Source organism: Canis lupus, chromosome 11, assembly GCF_003254725.2.
Source record: "Canis lupus dingo isolate Sandy chromosome 11, ASM325472v2, whole genome shotgun sequence".
Taxonomy (NCBI): domain Eukaryota; kingdom Metazoa; phylum Chordata; class Mammalia; order Carnivora; family Canidae; genus Canis; species Canis lupus.
The window spans coordinates 65,542,049-65,559,688 of record NC_064253.1 but is presented as its reverse complement, the minus strand read 5'-3'; the positions used below and the strand labels follow the sequence as shown (position 1 = coordinate 65,559,688).

The 17,640-nt window shown below is 42.8% G+C and overlaps 1 protein-coding gene across 1 annotated transcript; it reads left to right on the top strand.

Annotated features, from left to right (window-relative positions):
* Window positions 1–8,174: 8,174 nt before the first annotated feature.
* On the top strand, window positions 8,175–10,103 carry LOC112650421 (olfactory receptor 2K2). Its single transcript, XM_025433137.3, has one exon. It carries the CDS (start codon window positions 8,305–8,307, stop codon window positions 9,253–9,255), a length of 951 nt encoding a protein of 316 aa, XP_025288922.1. The 5' UTR covers window positions 8,175–8,304; the 3' UTR covers window positions 9,256–10,103.
* Window positions 10,104–17,640: the final 7,537 nt, after the last annotated feature.

The window sequence follows — 17,640 nt, the reverse complement described above, 5'->3', positions numbered from 1 at the left end:
ATGAGATAAAAGAAAATGGCTATTGTTCAAAGGCACTAAGTTTTGGTTACTTTATTATACATGTGCCTGATGTTGGGTGGGGTGTTCTGGAAACGTGTTCAGTCTACTTGGTTTAGTGTTCCAGTCTTCTCTATCCTTGAGAGGTGTCTAGTTATGAGAGCTGAGTATGTTAAAAGTCTTCAACTATTACTGTTGAATTGTCTACTTCTCCCTCTAATTCTGTCAGTTTGTTTCAAGTCTTTCGAAGCTCTGTTTTTTTTTTTTTTTTTTTTTTTAAGATTTTATTTATTTATGTGACAGAGCAAGAGAGCATGAGAAGGGGGAGGAGCAGAGAGAGAGGGACAAGCAGACTTCGGGTAGAGAACCTGATATAAGCCGCAATCCTGCAACCCTGAGATTGAGATCCGAGCCAAAAATCAAGAGTTGGATGCTCAAACGATTGAGGTACCCAGGTGCCCGGAGGGCTTTGTTTTTTAAATATATATATATATATATATATATATATATATATATATATATATTTTTTTTTTTTTTTTTTTTTTTTTTTTTTTTTTTTTACAATTGTTATATCTTCTTGATAGATCAACCCTTCCATCATTACTAAACACAGGCATACTTTTTCCTGTTTCCTTGTCTTATTTTTTTGTTGAGAATTGGACATTTAAATAATGTTATGTGGTAACTCAGGAAATCGATTCCCCTCATTCAAGAGTTGTTGTTATTGCTGTTTTCTTTTTTAGTGATTTCCTGAACTAATTCTGTAAGGTCTCAGTTCTTTATTGTATGTGACCACTGAAGGCTCTGCTCAGTTAGCTTCGTGGTTGGCTAGTGATTACACGCCTAAGTTCTCCATTCTGGTAGCTACTCTTATTTTTCCATTACCCAAAGCTCTGTCACCCAAGACTGTTGTGTTTATATGACTTTAGTGGAAATTTTGGGAGTAATAGAGGAAGTAGAAAATAGCTAAGACCAGCCAACAATCTAAAATTCAATACGACATATCAGTATTTAAATATATCCTTAGCCTTCCCTGCAACTAGACATTTCTCATTGGCTAGTTTCTCTCGATTCCTGTAAGTCTCCAAGGTTTCTAGGCTCTCTTCCTAAGACTCTCTCCAGTCTCCTCTCGTCCAGTGTTTCAAATCCCTTCTGAAGAAGCCAGGATTGAATTTTACAATCCTATAACTTCGTTTTTAAATAGAATAATTTAATTACCTTTATCATAGTCTTTTCCATTTGCATGAGCCCGGGTCCTGCTTTCTGCTTTCACAATCAAACAGTCCCCAGAGGTATTTTTCTAAATAAAAGAACCACACTATCAGGAGATGAGATAATGATGCTACTCTTCGGAAAGTTGAATTAGCTAGAGTCAGTTTTACTATTAAATAGCAGTTTTTCCTTTAAGTTCTTTTGTTTGGTTTGTGAGAAATGGTTCTGTAAGTCTCTTTCACCTGTACCATCTTTTATAGAAACTTCTTCAATTTTGAAGGTATGATTTTAATATAGTAATTTTGTGTTTTTACTAGAAAAGAATTATTTATTTTTTTGAGGGAGGAGTGGGGAGGGGTGCAGGGAGAAGGAGAAAGAATCTTAAGCAGGCTCCATACCCAGTGCTGAGCCCAACACAGGGCTTGATCTCATGATCCTGAGATCATGACCTGAGTCAGAATCAAGGGTCAGACGCTTAGCCAACTGAGCCATCCAGGCGCCCCTCAGAAAAGAATTATTTTTATTTATTGATCAAAATAACACAGGTGGACTCTAGATTTTGCATCAGGATTCATTTAGTTTACTGCTTATGTCACTACTGTTATTAAAAATGTTATTTTTCCCTTCATGTAACTTCTGCACTGTTCCTGTTAGAGTCATTCTAGGATTCCTCACAATTTTAATATAATTGAAATAGCAATTTTTTCTGGTCTCTAAGTTTTCCAACTTGGCCACAAGCAAATTACTGATTTTTATTTATTTCTCTGTTATTAGTTTAATAAACTATTGCTAGGGAACAGTTTTAATTGGATCTCTTCTTTTTAGACATACAACCATACAGTTTGCAAGTGATAATTTTATCTCCTTTTCTCCAATATCAATGCCTGTTATTTCTACTTAATATCCCATTGTCAGTCTTTTAGAGAAATTATTGTTGCGCTGTTGCCTGGTGATAGATTTACTGCGAGCGCTGATGTTTAGGAAAGTAGAATTTCGAGATCAATCTTATTAACACTGTGAAGTCATTAACTCCGTGTTTCCTGTGTTCTACAGTCAGACAAGCCAATGGGGTGTATGTAGCAGGTTTAACCATTTCAAGCTTATCATGAATAGGCACTCAAGTCCATTATCCCCAAAATGTCATTCTTCAAACCAATTATTTCTATTTTTAATTCTTTTTTACAAAATATTTTATTTATCTATTCATGAGAGACACAGAGAGAGAGAGAGGCAGAGACACAGGCAGAGAGAGATGCGGGGAGCCCGACGTGGGACTCGATCCTGGGACCCAGGGATCACGACCTGAGCCAAAGGCAGATGCTCAACCACTGAGCCACCCAGGTGCCCTCTATTTTTAATTCTCACATTATTCCATCTATTTCTTACTTCTTTTCCTAAGAAGGAAAACATCTGCTTATTCATGTGGTATGACCCAGTTCCCCTGCTCATTCTTTATCTGGAGTGTCCATTCACCCTTGGCGATCTGCAGCGTGGGGACCGTCACAGGGACACAGGATGGATGGGGAACTGTGTACCTCGCCGAAGGAATGTGGTAATGAATGTACCTGCTCTTCACCCACGACTGCAGTAACACCCCCCCCCCAACAGGCTCGGGGTCATTGCGCCCAGGGAAGGCCAGGCCGGTCCAGGCCAGTGGTGGGAGGCGCAGGGGGCAGCAGGGATGCAGCCCAGGGTGACGAGCCCCGGCGGGGACGGGGACCGGGCCGCGGGGACCCCCAGGGGTCACATGAGATACGACACGAAACACCAGCCACGTGCGGCACGGGACGGTGTGCCCAGAGCCGCGGGCCAAGGGACCCCCAGGTCGGCGGGACGCGGGCGCTACGGTGGCGCCTGCAGCCGGCAGGGACACGGGGGCTGCAGGAGCAGACGCACCCGAAGGCCCCGGTCGGCGAGGAGAGGGGCGCTGGGCGGGTCACCAGCGGGGAGCTCGGGACCACGGCCTCCGGGGCCGCGCTCACCCGACCTGGCGGCGGGGCGGACGCGGGGCGAGCTCCGCACCTGCGGGGAGAGCGCGAGGAAGAACCGGAGCAGGGGCCGGTGTCCCTGCCTTGGCAGGGGGGCCGCGAGGCCCTCGTTTCCCCGCACAGTCTCCCCACCGAGGCTCCCCTGCACTCCGCGGAGGGCGCGGCAGGTTGGCAGGTCGGCGGGGCGCTGGGCCTCGGTGGTCGGGGAGGGGCGCGGCCCCCCCCCGCCGCGCGCCTGGGTCCTCGCGCCCCGCACGTGCTAGCCCAGGGCGCCCGGCGGAGGGGGCGGGGCCTGGGCGGGGCCGGGGCTGCGGGCCGGGGGTGGGGGCGGGGCCTGGGCGGGGCGGAGCCTGGAGGGGCGGAGCCTGGGCGGGGCGAGGGCGGGATGGACCGTGGGCGATGGGGGCGGGGCCTGGGAGGGGCCGTGGGGGGCAGGCCTGGGGTGGGGGCGGGGCCTGGGCGGGGTGGGGGTGGAGCCGGCCATGAACTGCAGGCGGTGGGGCGGGGCCACGGGCGGAGCCTGGTGGGGCAGGGCCTGGGGCGGGGCCTGGGGCGGGGCCTGGGGCGGGGCCAGGCATGCACCGCAGGCGGTGGGGGCGGGGCCGGGCGGGGGCCGTGGGGGTCCCAGAGGCCGCAGGACAGGCCCCACGCCCCGGCTTTGCACCCCTGCCGCCCGCCCGCCTGCCCTCCGGGGGCCACCGCGTCGCCGCCCCCTGGGCCGCGGGGACCGCCCGGGGCCTGTGACCCCACCGCCCACCGCCGCCCCCCACTTTGCTCCGGGAGCCCAGGCCCCACGTGCAGGGCCAGCTCCTCGGGAGCCCACTTGTGACGCGCGTGTTTCCTGTGGGCTCTGACGGTAAGTCGGAGACGTTTTGCCCCCGGAACCCCAGCATCGGAAGTGTTCTAGAACAAGGATGTTCTCCTGCCTTGCCACCCGCTGTGGTTAGGAAGATCAGGCAATTGCACTCTGATACAAGCTGCGATCTACTCTACAGCCCATATTCAAGGTTCGCCCCTTGCCCTGTTAATACCCTTTAGACCCCCCCCCCCCCCCCCCCCCCCCCAGCTCTGATACTGAGTGCTGGCTGGGTCATGCATTGCATTGGGTTGTCATCTTTCTCTAATCTCCTGGAACATTTCTTAGGCTTCTCCTTTGTTTCCTGACCTTGACAGTGTTGATGAGTATAGGCTGCTCATTCTCAAATGTCCCTTAATTTAATTTTGTCTGGTTTTCCCTCGTACTTAGATTCGGGTCGTGTATTTTTTTTTTTGATTTTATTTATTTATTCATGAGAGACACAGAGAGACACAGGCAGAGGGAGAAGCAGGCTCCATGCAGGGAGCCCGACGTGGGACTCGATCCCGGCCTCCAGGATCAGGCCCTGGGCTGAAGGCGGCGCTAAACCCCTGAGCCACCCGGGCTGCCCCGGGTCGTGTATTTTTGGTGGGAATACGGTAGACGTGATACTATGCCCATCGTGTTAGAAGGTACATGGAGTCAGTTTGTCCCGTGGTTGGTGATGTGAAGGTGCTTGTCCTCCAGAGCTCCTCGCTGTAAAGCTGTTAGTGTCTTATTTTTGAAATTAATTCGTAGTTTGTGCAGTGATACTCCGACACCCTGTAAAATACCCTGTTTCTCATCCAACTTTGACCTTGGACAACTATGAAGGACAACTATGAAGGTAAACCTCCATTTACCTCCTATAACATTTTACCCGTTCTAATCTATTACTACAACAACCCGTAATGATTTTCTAATGACATCATTCTTTCATATTTATTTTTTGGCATCCTCCTGTAAGGAAGAACTTTCCTTACTTTCAGAAGAACTCATGCTTTCTTATTTTATTCTCTGGATTATAATCTATTTTAACCATTTTTTTATTTGGATGTTCAAAATGATTTGTCTCAGATTTGGCCAATGGGAGCCTCATTGGATGGGTTCCTACCGCCTTTTGAAATATTCCTGTCATTCTTGGCATACTTCCTGGTATTCCAGTGCAGTAAGCTACTCTTGTAGCTTGTCTTGTCCTTTTCCTGCTCCAGCCTTGGAAAGGGGAACTATGTCTCTTTTTGGTGAGAATTGTATTTAGAACCAAGATCTGGGTGCTAGGTCTGTCTTTAGCTCCTGAGGGTTCATTGTTTTAAGGGCCTCTTCAATATTTGTGCATTGAGTAAAATTTCTGATCACTGATTTAGCACAAGTGCCTTAAAGAGTAAATTTTGATTCCTTAAGCCCTGAAAACTAGGAAGTAGTCCCACAAATGAAAAAAATGTATACCTTAGAATTCTAGGGATTTTTTTTGTAGACTGTTAAATACAGAGACTGTTAAATACTGTTCAATATACACTGTAGTCATTCAAGAAAAAAAAATCTTGATATAGCAAGGATGGACTGGGAGGAATAGAAGACTTTGTTTTTATGAGTTCCTTGAAATTATTTTGGAGAACTATGGCTCACTCTGTCTCAATTTTTAAAAGTTTGATATAATTGGATCATTGGGACATCATCCCTCAAGGATCTGGAGTTTCAAACCTGTGCATATTATAGCTGCTGAAATTTAAATTGCTCAGGGACAACAGGTATTCCCCCCACACAACAGATGATTTAAATTTATGTAGTATGTCAGTTGCTGTCCTTTGGCACTTTTAGTTATGGAGGTGACAGTAAATACTTCTGAAAGAAATGAATTGCAATGTTGATTTTTACATAACATGTTTAGCATTTTTAACATGGATACATTCATTCTTTCTTGCACGTAGCTAACTTTATGAAATTCATCCTAAAACAATATTTTATTTGGAGTTGGCAACAGGGAATTCAGATGGGATGACAAATTTTTCCTGGTTACTATTTTTTTTAATAAAGTTTAAAAAAATTTTTTTTAAAAGTATAATGTCTACACCCAGTGTGGGGCTCAAGCTCACAACCCTGAAATCAAGGGTCTTAATGCTCTACTGACTCAGCCAGCCAGGCAGGCACCCTTTTTAAACAGTAGGAAAATATCATGTCTCAGGCAACTGGGCTGATTTTTCATTCTTAAAAAAAAAAATGTGTCTTTTTGGCTAGTCTTAAGAGTAACACACACATGCACATACACACACATGCTTAGTTTCTTTAAAATAATCTCTATGATAATATAATACAATTTTTTTGTACAGAATTTGTTAAATATAGAATCTGGCAGAGAAATCCCTATGAAAGGACCTGTTATCTAAGAAACAAATGAGAACTACCTACTGTGATGTAGGAGAAATGGAACTCATAGAAGTACAAACTCTGCTCCAGTACCGCAGAGGAAAGGCAAACTGATAGGCATTCCCTAGAAAACCAACAGCCTACTGGGCGGGAGCAGATAATGTTTGGACTTAGTCCCCATGCAAGCTGCTTGGGGACTGATGACTAAGACAGGAAACAACGGAAGGGCTTGCTAATAGGCTAGGAATGAGATACGGTGGAGCAGAAGTCACAGAGAATAACATCCTATGATGGAAACTATTGGAGAAAATCCTATGCTCCTGCTCTAGGGGCATGATACAAGATATTGACCCCAGGACGAGATTGTTTCCACCATCACCCCACTTACCCACTTTTGAAATACGGGGAATGGGGAGATGAAGGGTAACACTGCAGAAAGGGAGAAACCACGAAGGAACCCTGGCGATGAGAAAGTGAGGAGCGAAACACCGTAAGGTGAACCATGTCACGGAGGACTTTGCCTATGAGAGAAAGAGCAAAGGTAGGATGGCAGTGTGCACAGGGAACACGGCCAGCCGGGATGGTTCAGAGCCAGGATATCTGAAAACAGGAAGGAAAGGACTAGTAGGGAAAGGGAAGCGATCAAGGGTGATAAAGAGTGGTATCAGTGCAGAGGCAAGGTACTTTTTGGTCTTTTCTTTTTATTAATGTGAAGTGTCATGTAAAACCCAGATAGAATGGACTGGAATGTAAAAAACCCGAAACATTCAGCGTCTTGTTTATACCTAGATGATCTATAATCTTTTCCAAGAGACTTTAAGAGAGCTTAAAAAGGGAGCTTAATTTCTGCATCTTCCAGATCTTCATGGGTTTTAATATATGAGAAGAGTTTCGCCTGGGAATAATATTTAGCAAGATTTACGTACTCACGAAGGTAGGGGTCTCAATGAGGAGTGAGACTGTGCTGTGGATGTGTCGGTGTTTAAATAAGGTGGCTCCTTTTGTGGTGACTTGTAAACTGGTACTTAAATATAATCAGAATGGGTACTTCCAATGCTTTTAACAGTGTCATCATTTTTTTGAGACAAGTGTATGGACCTCCATGCTATTCGCTGGAAAGGAAGGAGTTTATTTAGACCCAGAACAAATTCATTTATTTGCTTCTTTCAATATCCCTCCTCTTCTTACACTGAAGATCATTACTGGTTTTTATTGTACAAGCATGTTTTCTGTCTTTTTTTTTTTTAAAGATTATTTATTTATTCATGAGAGAGAGAGAGAAAGAGAGAGAGAGGGAGAGAGAGGGAGGGAGAGAGAGAGAAAGAGAGAGAGAGGCAGAGACACAGGCAGAGAGAGAAGCAGGCTCCATGCAGGGAGCCTGATGTGGGATTCGATCCCGGGACCCTGGGATCAGGCCATGGGCTGAAGGCGACACTAAACCGCTGAGCCACCGGGGCTGCCCCAGACATGCTTTCTTTGCTTCACTTATCTGGTTTACTTGTTAATCTATGCCCCATTTAGTCAGTGTTCACTCATATTTTTTGTTGCACAGTACTTTCAAATCTGTACTGAAAAACTTCTATGCCAAGCATAGGAGAACGAACTGAAATTCAGGTATGAAATATGTTTATTATTCTTGTTTTCAATTTCACTCTTTTCTAAATTTCATTGTGGAATAATCACCTTTTTATGTAGATCAAACCTGTTCTCCCTCCCTTTAGAACCATAGATAAGGCTTGTGATCACTTGTAGCAAAATTGTGTTTATAATAGTGAAAATAAGTTTGAAAGTCTTTTCCTAACTGAACACGATGCTCGATCCATTTCTTTATGTCCTCAGATGAATTGAACACAATAATAATATTAGAATAACTACAGGTGCAAAAAAAAAAAAAAAAAAAAAAAGGAAATGAAAGGAGGAAACCTCACCGTTTGGAGCTTTTTTTTCCTGGAGGGTTTTTCTAGATACCCGAAGTTAGAGATTGTTCTCTTCGTCTTCAGCCTTGTGATGTATCTGATAACTCTCTTGGGCAACAGCACTCTGATCTTGATCACTGTCCTAGATTCACACCTCCAAACCCCCATGTACTTTTTCCTTGGAAATCTGTCTTTCATGGATATCTGTTACACATCTGCATCGATTCCCACTTTGCTGGTGAACTTGCTCTCATCCCAGAAAACCATTGTCTTTTCTGGGTGCATGGTACAGATGTATTTGTCCCTCGCCATGGGCTCCACAGAGTGCGTGCTCCTGGCTGTGATGGCATATGACCGTTATGTGGCCATTTGCCACCCACTGAGATACCCCATCATCATGAACAGGCAGGTCTGTGTGCAGATGGCCACTGTCTCCTGGGTGACGGGGTGTGTGACCGCCCTGCTGGAAACCAGTTTCGCCCTGCGGGTGCCCCTCTGTAGGAATCTCATCGATCACTTCACGTGTGAAATTCTGGCCGTGCTGAAGTTAGCTTGCACGAGTTCACTGCTCATGGACATGATCATGCTGGTGGTCAGCGTGCTCCTCCTGCCTATTCCGATGCTCTTGATTTGCATCTCTTATGTCTTCATCCTTTCCACTATTCTGAGAATCAGCTCAGCGGAGGGAAGAAACAAAGCTTTTTCCACCTGTGGTGCCCACCTGACTGTGGTGATCTTGTATTTTGGGGCCGCCCTGTCTATGTACCTAAAGCCTTCTTCATCAAGTTCACAAGAAGTAGATAAGATCATCTCGCTGCTTTATGGAGTGCTGACCCCAATGTTGAACCCCATAATTTACAGCTTAAGGAACAAAGAAGTCAAAGGTGCCGTGAGAAAAGTACTGGGCCAGACACCATTGTATCAAACACATGAAAATCTCTGACCAGATGCCAGCAGTTTTGTCAGAGGTGTGCTCCTGACCCAATTCACCACGCAAAGTCTACACAGTGTCCCCACCCTTCGCACACTGGTTTCACCCTTAGCCGTGTAATTTTACAGTTGTGAGATATGTGAACACCGAAGTGATTGCCCATGGACAATAGTGGGTTCCAGTTTGCATTTGGTGATATTTCCTGTCTTTTGTGTTCCATGGTTGGAGAAGTTTTGGGCTGTAGCATCCTCACCCACTTGGCCCTGAAGGAAACTTGGATGAATTTAGTCAGTGAATGTTGGCTCCAGAGGAAATTTGTGTATGTTCCCTGCCTTTGGTCGTTTCTAGAATGAGGTGGGAGCATAAGGAACAAAGGAACACATAATAGAGATTGGCCTTGATTATGCATAATAGAGAACATTCAAGAAAAATGAAAAGACTCACTGACCCATCACACAGTTGCAGAACTGGAACCGCAACTCTCACCCTTGTGTCTTTGTGGGGCTTGCCTCACTGTAGTGGTTCCCTGATTATCCTTCCTCATTCAAAACTCCTGAGTCAAGCTCCTGGCTTTCTGGACTGAAGCATCCAGTACCTATTTGAGTTGCTCACCTGCCAACCTTGCTTTTCTAAGCACATAGGTACTTGCATAAATTGTATCTGTTTCTTTGCCTGTATACCACCCATATGCCAAGTCTTTTTGCGTGTCTCTGTTTTCCTTATTGGATGATTGACTTTACAAGGGCAAGGAAACCCGTTATATCATATCTTTCATGCTTCCAGCAGTCATCTGATAAACTAACAACATTTACCAGCCTTAAACTAATCCCTTTGAGAAGTAAGTACCACCTGTGACAACAATGAAGGAACAACAGAGGGCAATGAGGTGTTTATCCAATGGCTACAGAAGATGAGATTTATATTCATTGTTTTAAGACTTTTATTCATATAAAAATATTGCTTGTTAAAAATGTAGACCCTCGGCCTCTACTCTCTGATATTCTGATTTAGTAGCTCTGGGGGTAGGGTCCTGATAGTCTGCATTTAAAATAGATCTGGAGAAATTCTGGTAGAGATTTTGAGATGACCATACTTGGGGAAACGTTTCCAGCAAAAATCTACCATTCCAAAATAAAAGTAGGATTAGTTCTCCTTTCTCCCCTTTTGCCTTTCAATTTTGTTTTTCCTTTCATCGTTCGTACCTCCCTGTGTACCTTCTCATTTGTCTACTTCTACTTCTAGGATAGGGAGGAGGAGAGGTTTTTGAGTAGGGGAAGGGTAACTCACTTGACATATTTCGACATATGAAAGACCTAAAAATTTTTAGTATTGGATGTTGAGTTCTGGATTATTTCACCCGTGGACCATTCCCTTGGATCCAGGGCTTCCATTACATGTTCAGGAGTGTGTAACCCATACAACAAGAGATGTGAAGTAATCACACAGCAAAACTCTGGCAATGCTGGGGCACCTGGGCAGCTCAGTCGGTGAAGAATCTGACTCTTGATTTCAGCTCAGGTCATGATCTCAGAGTCATAGGATCAAGCCCCGAGTCAGGGGCTGTGCTGGGTGTGGAGCCTGCTTCAGATTCTTTCTCTTCCTCTCCCTCTGCCCTTCCCTCCCTCTAAAAAAATTCTGGTGATGCAGCAAGGGGACAAATTTGATGCCCAAGAGATATTTGATAGTGGAGGATATTGATGCCAAGAGATGTTTAATGAAAACAAAGACTTGAGTAAATGGCTTTGGGGTAGCAGAGGAGAGCTGACCAGGAAGCTTTCATCTCAGAAGTAATTATTTTTCTGCCAAGATACCTCAACCTTCACAACTAGATACCACATTCATTTCCTGGTCATTTCAGAGTCATTGTCAAGTGGCGTTCTATGGTAGAGTTTTGTTACGGTAGAGCTGGATTTATGTTGGAGTAGAACGGATTATCTGCCTCCCGCAATTAGTTGTAGTATCTGTGGTACCAAATATAAACAGGAATAACCAGAGTTATAGAGATAGCTGAAAATTTTACTTTGAAGAGTGAATTACGAGAAAGACACAACAACTTAGCAACCTCTGTAATTAGTAACCAACTTTGACACAAGGGACGGAGCAAAAGGTCATGGAAACAAGAATTTCAGAATGTGATACGGACCCAAGTGGGACCAAAACAGATTAGAAATGACCCAGATGTCAGAAGAGGACTCACGATGGGACCCGGGCAGATCTCTCTGTAGCAATTGTTGCCCAAAATATTAGGAGTTACAGTAGTGACAGCCGTATGGTACGTAAAGTTGCTATGAAAAACAAAGTGAAAAAATAAAGAAAAGCAAAATGAATATAAATATGCTTTATATATTATAGGCAATACTAAAGTTAGTTATTGATAAATGATGCATTCCTTCATTTGGATTAGATTCCATCTCAACCAGTGCTAATTGCAGTCATAACTTTTGGAGTCTCAGGTAAGGGATCCTTTTCAGATATTGTTAAAAAGAGGAATATATTTGACAGAGAAGGTAAAATGACATTTGAGAGAGAACCAGTTCCTGAATGATTACATAACCAGATATACGCTGCGGAACAATCTGACCATGTTACTTCCCTGCTTAAATCCCTTAGTGGCTTTTATTGCCTTAAAAGTTGAAGTCCTTACGATGACATTTAAGGACATTCTTAATCTAATTATCCGCCACTTACATCCTTTGCTCTAGGAACACACAACTCCTTTTAGTTTCATGAAAGTTTTGTGTTATATCTTGCTGCTTCTTTTATTAGGAACAGTTATCATAATTTGTAACTTGATAATAATTTGTGGGTTTGCTTGTTTAATACCGGTTGCACTGGTGTGCAGTATCAGTTTCATTAACTTTGTATACCTAGGGATTAGCACAAGGTCAGGCACAGAGAAGGCATTTATTTAGTGTATACTTTTTGTGAAGGACCAATTTCCCAGTAAACGTCCGATGAATAAAAATATGCATGTAATAAACTTTTGATGGCTATTCAATGAGGTACTCGATCGTTCCTGAAAATGTCAAAGGTGACTTCTAGGTGTCAAATAAAGCTGGTGGTGGGTTGAAGGGTAAATCATGAATTGCGTTTTAGACATGTTGAATTTGCCATGATTTTGAGATATGTAAGTAGAAATATCAAGCAGTCAGTTGTAATTAATGAGAAAGATCAGCCTGGAGATACAAACTCGTGACATATTTGCACATTTGTAGCTAGGTGATGAACGTGGTTGGCATGAACTGAGGGAGAGAGTATAGAGTGAGAAAATTGCCTAAGAAGAAACTAGAGAAACACTCCTATTTAAAGCCCATCAAATAGGAAAAACCAACAAAGGGGCATTGAAAGGGAGTGAACTCTAAATAGGAAGAGGGCAAAAGCCAGGACTCAGCTTCCAGTATTGATCAAGATGAAGTAAGTGCACACCATCCTGTTCCTCCCACTGAGTGCAGTTAAAGACTCTAAGCACCCAAGTGTCCATTGACTGATGAATGGACAAAGAAGATGTGGTGTATATATGCAATATATACAATAGAATATTATTCAGCCATAAGAGAGAATGAAGTCTTGGCATTTGCAGTGACATGGGTGGAGCTAGAGAGTATAATGCTAAATGAAATAAGTCAGAGAAAGAGAAATACTATGTGATTTCACTTGGGTGAAATTTAAGAAACAAAACATATAAGCAAAAGGAGAGAGAGAGAGAGAGAGAGAGAGAAATCATGAAACAATTCCTTAACAATAGAGAACACACTGATGGTCACCAGAGGGGAGGTGGGTGGGATGATGGATGAAACAGCTGATGAGGATTAAGGAGGGCAGTTGTCACGATGTGCCCTGGGTGATTTCTGGAGGTGTTGAATCATGATATTGTACACCTGAAACTAATGTTCCATTGTATGTTAACTACACTGGGATTAAAAGAAAATAAACATAAATCCATCCATCCATCCATCATCCATCCATCCATCCTCTAGACGGAATGTGTGGAGCAGCTACCTGAGGACTCTGAAAAGTAAGATAGCAAGCTGACCCAGGAAGGAAACTACCTTGCAAGCTACCAATGAACCCATGGCGACTTTCTGTCTTGTCTCCTCTTCCTCCCCCAGTATCTCTTGGCTTTGACTGAAGGGAAGGCTGAAACCCAAACCCATACACTGAGTTCAGACAGAAAGATAGAGAGCTCTCCTGGAGACATTCTCTTTCCTTTTTTGGTTCTTGAAAGAGAGAAATGGGGCTCCTGTACATCAGAAAGAGTGAAGTACATTCCCTGATTTTTTTTTTTTTTTATGCCTCTTGCCCAAATCCCCAGTACCACGGTGACAGTGGCAGCACCGGCAGTGGTGGCTGGGTAGACACCTGAAATCCTGAGGAAAGAACACTTCTTCCTGACCGGAGGGACGGTGGCTCCCAAGAGCGTGGGAGGAGTCCTTATTGCCTCTCTTCTCTCTCTGTCCTCTCACCGTTTGGTGCCTGAAGCTGAGACTTCCAGCTTCTAGAACTGTACAAAAGTAAATTTCTTTACTTTGCTTATGTCACCCGGTCTTTGGTATTCGTAGTGGTAGCCTCAGTAGATACCGCATGGCCCCTTCCTCCATCTCCAAAGCCAGCAAATGAGTTAAGTCTTTCTCATATTGCATCGCTCTGACCCTGCTTGGGTCATCATGTCTTTTTCGAACTTCTCTCTCTTTCCACTTCCAAGGACCCTTGTGATGACACTGGGCCAAGGCAGGTAACCTCTCTTTGTAGGGTCAGCTGATTAGCAAACTTAATTCCATCTGCAACCTTGATCTCCTTCACCATGTATGTAGATGACACATTCTCTTTATCCACCCGTCCATCGATGGACATTTGGGCTGCTTCCACCTCCTGGCTATTGTGAATAATGCTGCAGTGAACATGGGTGTGCAGATATGTCTTTGAGATTCTGTTTTCAGTTCTTTTGGATATGTAACCGCAAGTGAGATTGCTGGATCATGAGACAATTCTATTTTCAATTTTTTTCGAGGAACTTCCATACTATTTTCCATAGTGGCTGCACTACTTTACATTCCCACCAACAGTGCGCAAGGTTTCCAGTTTGCCCACATCCTCATCAACACTTGTGACTTTCTGTTTTTTTTTTCTTTTCTTTTTTTTATACATTAACCATTCTAATTGATGTAAGGTTTGGACTTGCATTTCTCTAATGATTAGATGCTGAGCATCTTTTCATATACATTTTGGACATTTGTATATCTATAGAAATGTTTATTAAAGTTTTTTGCCGATTTCATTTTCTTTTATGGTCTCTATTATGTCCTTGATTAAATGGTAAGTTCTTTAACATGGTACCTTGGCTCTCTTAAAATTCTTTTTTCATTAGGCCTTATTTTCTAGAGTAGTTTTAGGTTCACAGCAGAACTGAGAGGAAGGTACAGAGATTTCCCATATACTCCCTGCTTCTGTCCCCACAGTGGAGGGGTACATTTGTTATTCAGTTGATGAAACTACATTGACACATTACAATCACCCACAATCCATAGTTTACATTATAGTGTACTCATGATGTTGTATATTCTGTGGATGTGTACAAATATATAGTGACCTATAGCCGTCACTATGGCATCATTCAGAGTATGAGACTTCATGGTATTTGCAATGTATAAAATAGAGGAAATTTCTTAAGCTTGAGAGTGATATCTTTGGATCCTTTTATGAGTACTTTGAATCACCTTCACCTTTCAATATTTCACTGTTACTCATAAGTAGAGATTATTTAACTTTTTTTTTTTTTTAGATTATTTCACTTTGAAGGCACTTCAGACTTCCCTTAGGAGAAACTTCTGAGAAGAAAAGGTCTCTTACTAATAAGTCTTAGTTGGATTTTTCCAACTTTGTTCCTAACCTACTGCCTAACCCATGGGGCTGAGTCCCACAGCGTCTTATTTAACTGCGTGCACTTCCAGGGCATGAACACCCCTCGGGTTCTAAACTGTAATGAATCTTGGTTAAAACACAGTTCCCTCTAGGGCAGTGAGAACTAGTTTGTGACTTGTACCTGTGTAGTGGGAATAGTGTCATAATGAAGAACTGAGATGGCGCAGAGAAAGAAAAGCATTACGACTGTCTTGGTTAGGTAGGTTTTGTCAACAAGGGCATGCTCTTGCACTACTTGAAGAGTTAAGTAGCTGCTTCTCCCAAAGGCCCATGGGAAGATCTCAGAGGGGTGGTGGAGAATATGGAATGAGAAAAGTAGAGTGGTGTGCATGCATTTTACTGCCCCTTGAGCAAAGAAGTATCTTCCCAGTGTAGCTCTTTTCTTTTTTCTTTTTTTTTTACCTCCAGATTAACCAATACAACTTTCCCTACTTTTTAAAAATTTAAATTTTCCCTATGTTTCCCTCTTTTAAAAAAATAATAAATAAGTCCTAGAGATTTAATGCACAGTATAGTGAATATACAAACCAATACTGCATTATAATCAAACTTGCTAAGAGGCTAGAACTTAATTATTCCAACCACATTATGTGATGTGATAGAGGTGCTAATTATCACTACGCTAGAATCAGTACCATACAAAAATCTATCAGATTAACATGTTGTACACCGTAAATTTACACAACATTGTAAGTCAAAGATATTTTAATAGGAAGAAGGAAAAGCAGTCTTTAGGAAATAAACCTAAACATATTTAAAAAAAACCCAGAGAAACAAAGTTTAGAGTCAAATGCCTTTGCCTTCCATAAATGGGTCCACTACTTGCTTGTGATGTGTTTAATGTTTCTCCAAGTCAAGTCACTGAAAACAACTTTATAGAGTAACCCAGGAAGCAGAGCCATGATGTCATCCATTAAAAAGTTATTAAATCTTAAGTTGCATTATATAATAATAAGAGCATATCTTAAAGAATAGCTAATCCATTGGCAATGAAGACAAACTGTCATTTATTTGACTTCTATGTTAGAACTGAATTCAATTTACTATTTCTAATATTATTGTAAGAGCTTATTAGAACATAAGACTTTCATGGCAGAGACTGAATGGATAAAGAAGGTGTGGTCTATGTATACAATGGAATATTCCTCAGCCATTAGAAACGACAAATACCCACCATTTGCTTCGACGTGGATGGAACTGGAGGGTATTATGCTGAGTGAAGTAAGTCAATCGGAGAAGGACAAACATTACATGGTCTCATTCATTTGGGGAATATAAAAAAATAGTGAAAGGGAATAAAGGGGAAAGGAGAGAAAATGAGTGGGAAATATCAGAGAGGGAGACAGAACATGAGAGACTCCTAACTCTGGGAAACCAACAAGGGGTGGTGGAAAGGGAGGTGGGCGGGGGGTGGGGGTGACTGGGTGATGGGCACTGAGGGGGGCACTTGAAGGGATGAGCACTGGGTGTTATGCTATATATTGGCAAATTGAACTCCAATAAAAACAAAACAAAATAAAACACCCACACACAAAAACAAATCTTTTTTTCCACCAGAGTTACAAGTCAAACGTGAATTCTCTTTCATACTATCTGTAAAATTCCTAACGCTTTTAGTCTTAAAAAAAAAGAAAAAAAAGCCACAAACTAGAGTATGAAATTCATAAGTTCCATTAGTCTCAGCCTCCCACATCAACATTTACCCCACTTGTATCTATTTTTCATTCTTTTCTCCATTCACCCATACCTTTCAAATTCTCCCCAAAGTTCAAAAAAGACAGTCTTCTCTCTAATTAACAGCTCATAAAACTCTCCCAAATTGCCTACTCCCCCACCAACACTTTTATTTTATTCATTTGGGTATACTTATATATTATATTGTGAGACACTTTATTTTTTAAAGATTTTATTTATTTATTCATGAGAGAGAGAGAGAGAGAGAGGAAGGGAGGGAGGGAGAGAGGCAGAGACACAGGCAGAGGGAGAAGCAGGGAGAAGCATGTAGGGAGCCCGACATGGGACTCGATCCCAGGTCTCCAGGATCACACCCCAGGCTGCAGGCGGCGCTAAACCACTGGGCCACCGGGGCTGCCTATTGTGAGACATTTTTTTTTTTTTTTTTTGTGAGACATTTTAAATGAGCTTTTTCATTGGTATTTTGTCAACTAACCGAGGAGACATTCAAGGCTGGATGCCTCCCGTATGTATGATCAGAGCACTAAAAATATAACACAAAATTCTAATATTTCATATTAGACATGGCTTTTTCAGTGAAGTAGGGCAACTGCACTCATTCACAGTGAAACAAGTGGCCAGTGGGGAAGTGTAGACTCAAGTGAGTCAAGAATCCAAAATAATCACATTCCAAATACTCAGTGAGATACAGATGTGTGCCTTCCAAATGCCTGTATTTTATGAAAGGCAGTGTGTTACTGACAAAGCAGAACTGAAACAAATATTGAAGAACAAAGCTACTAA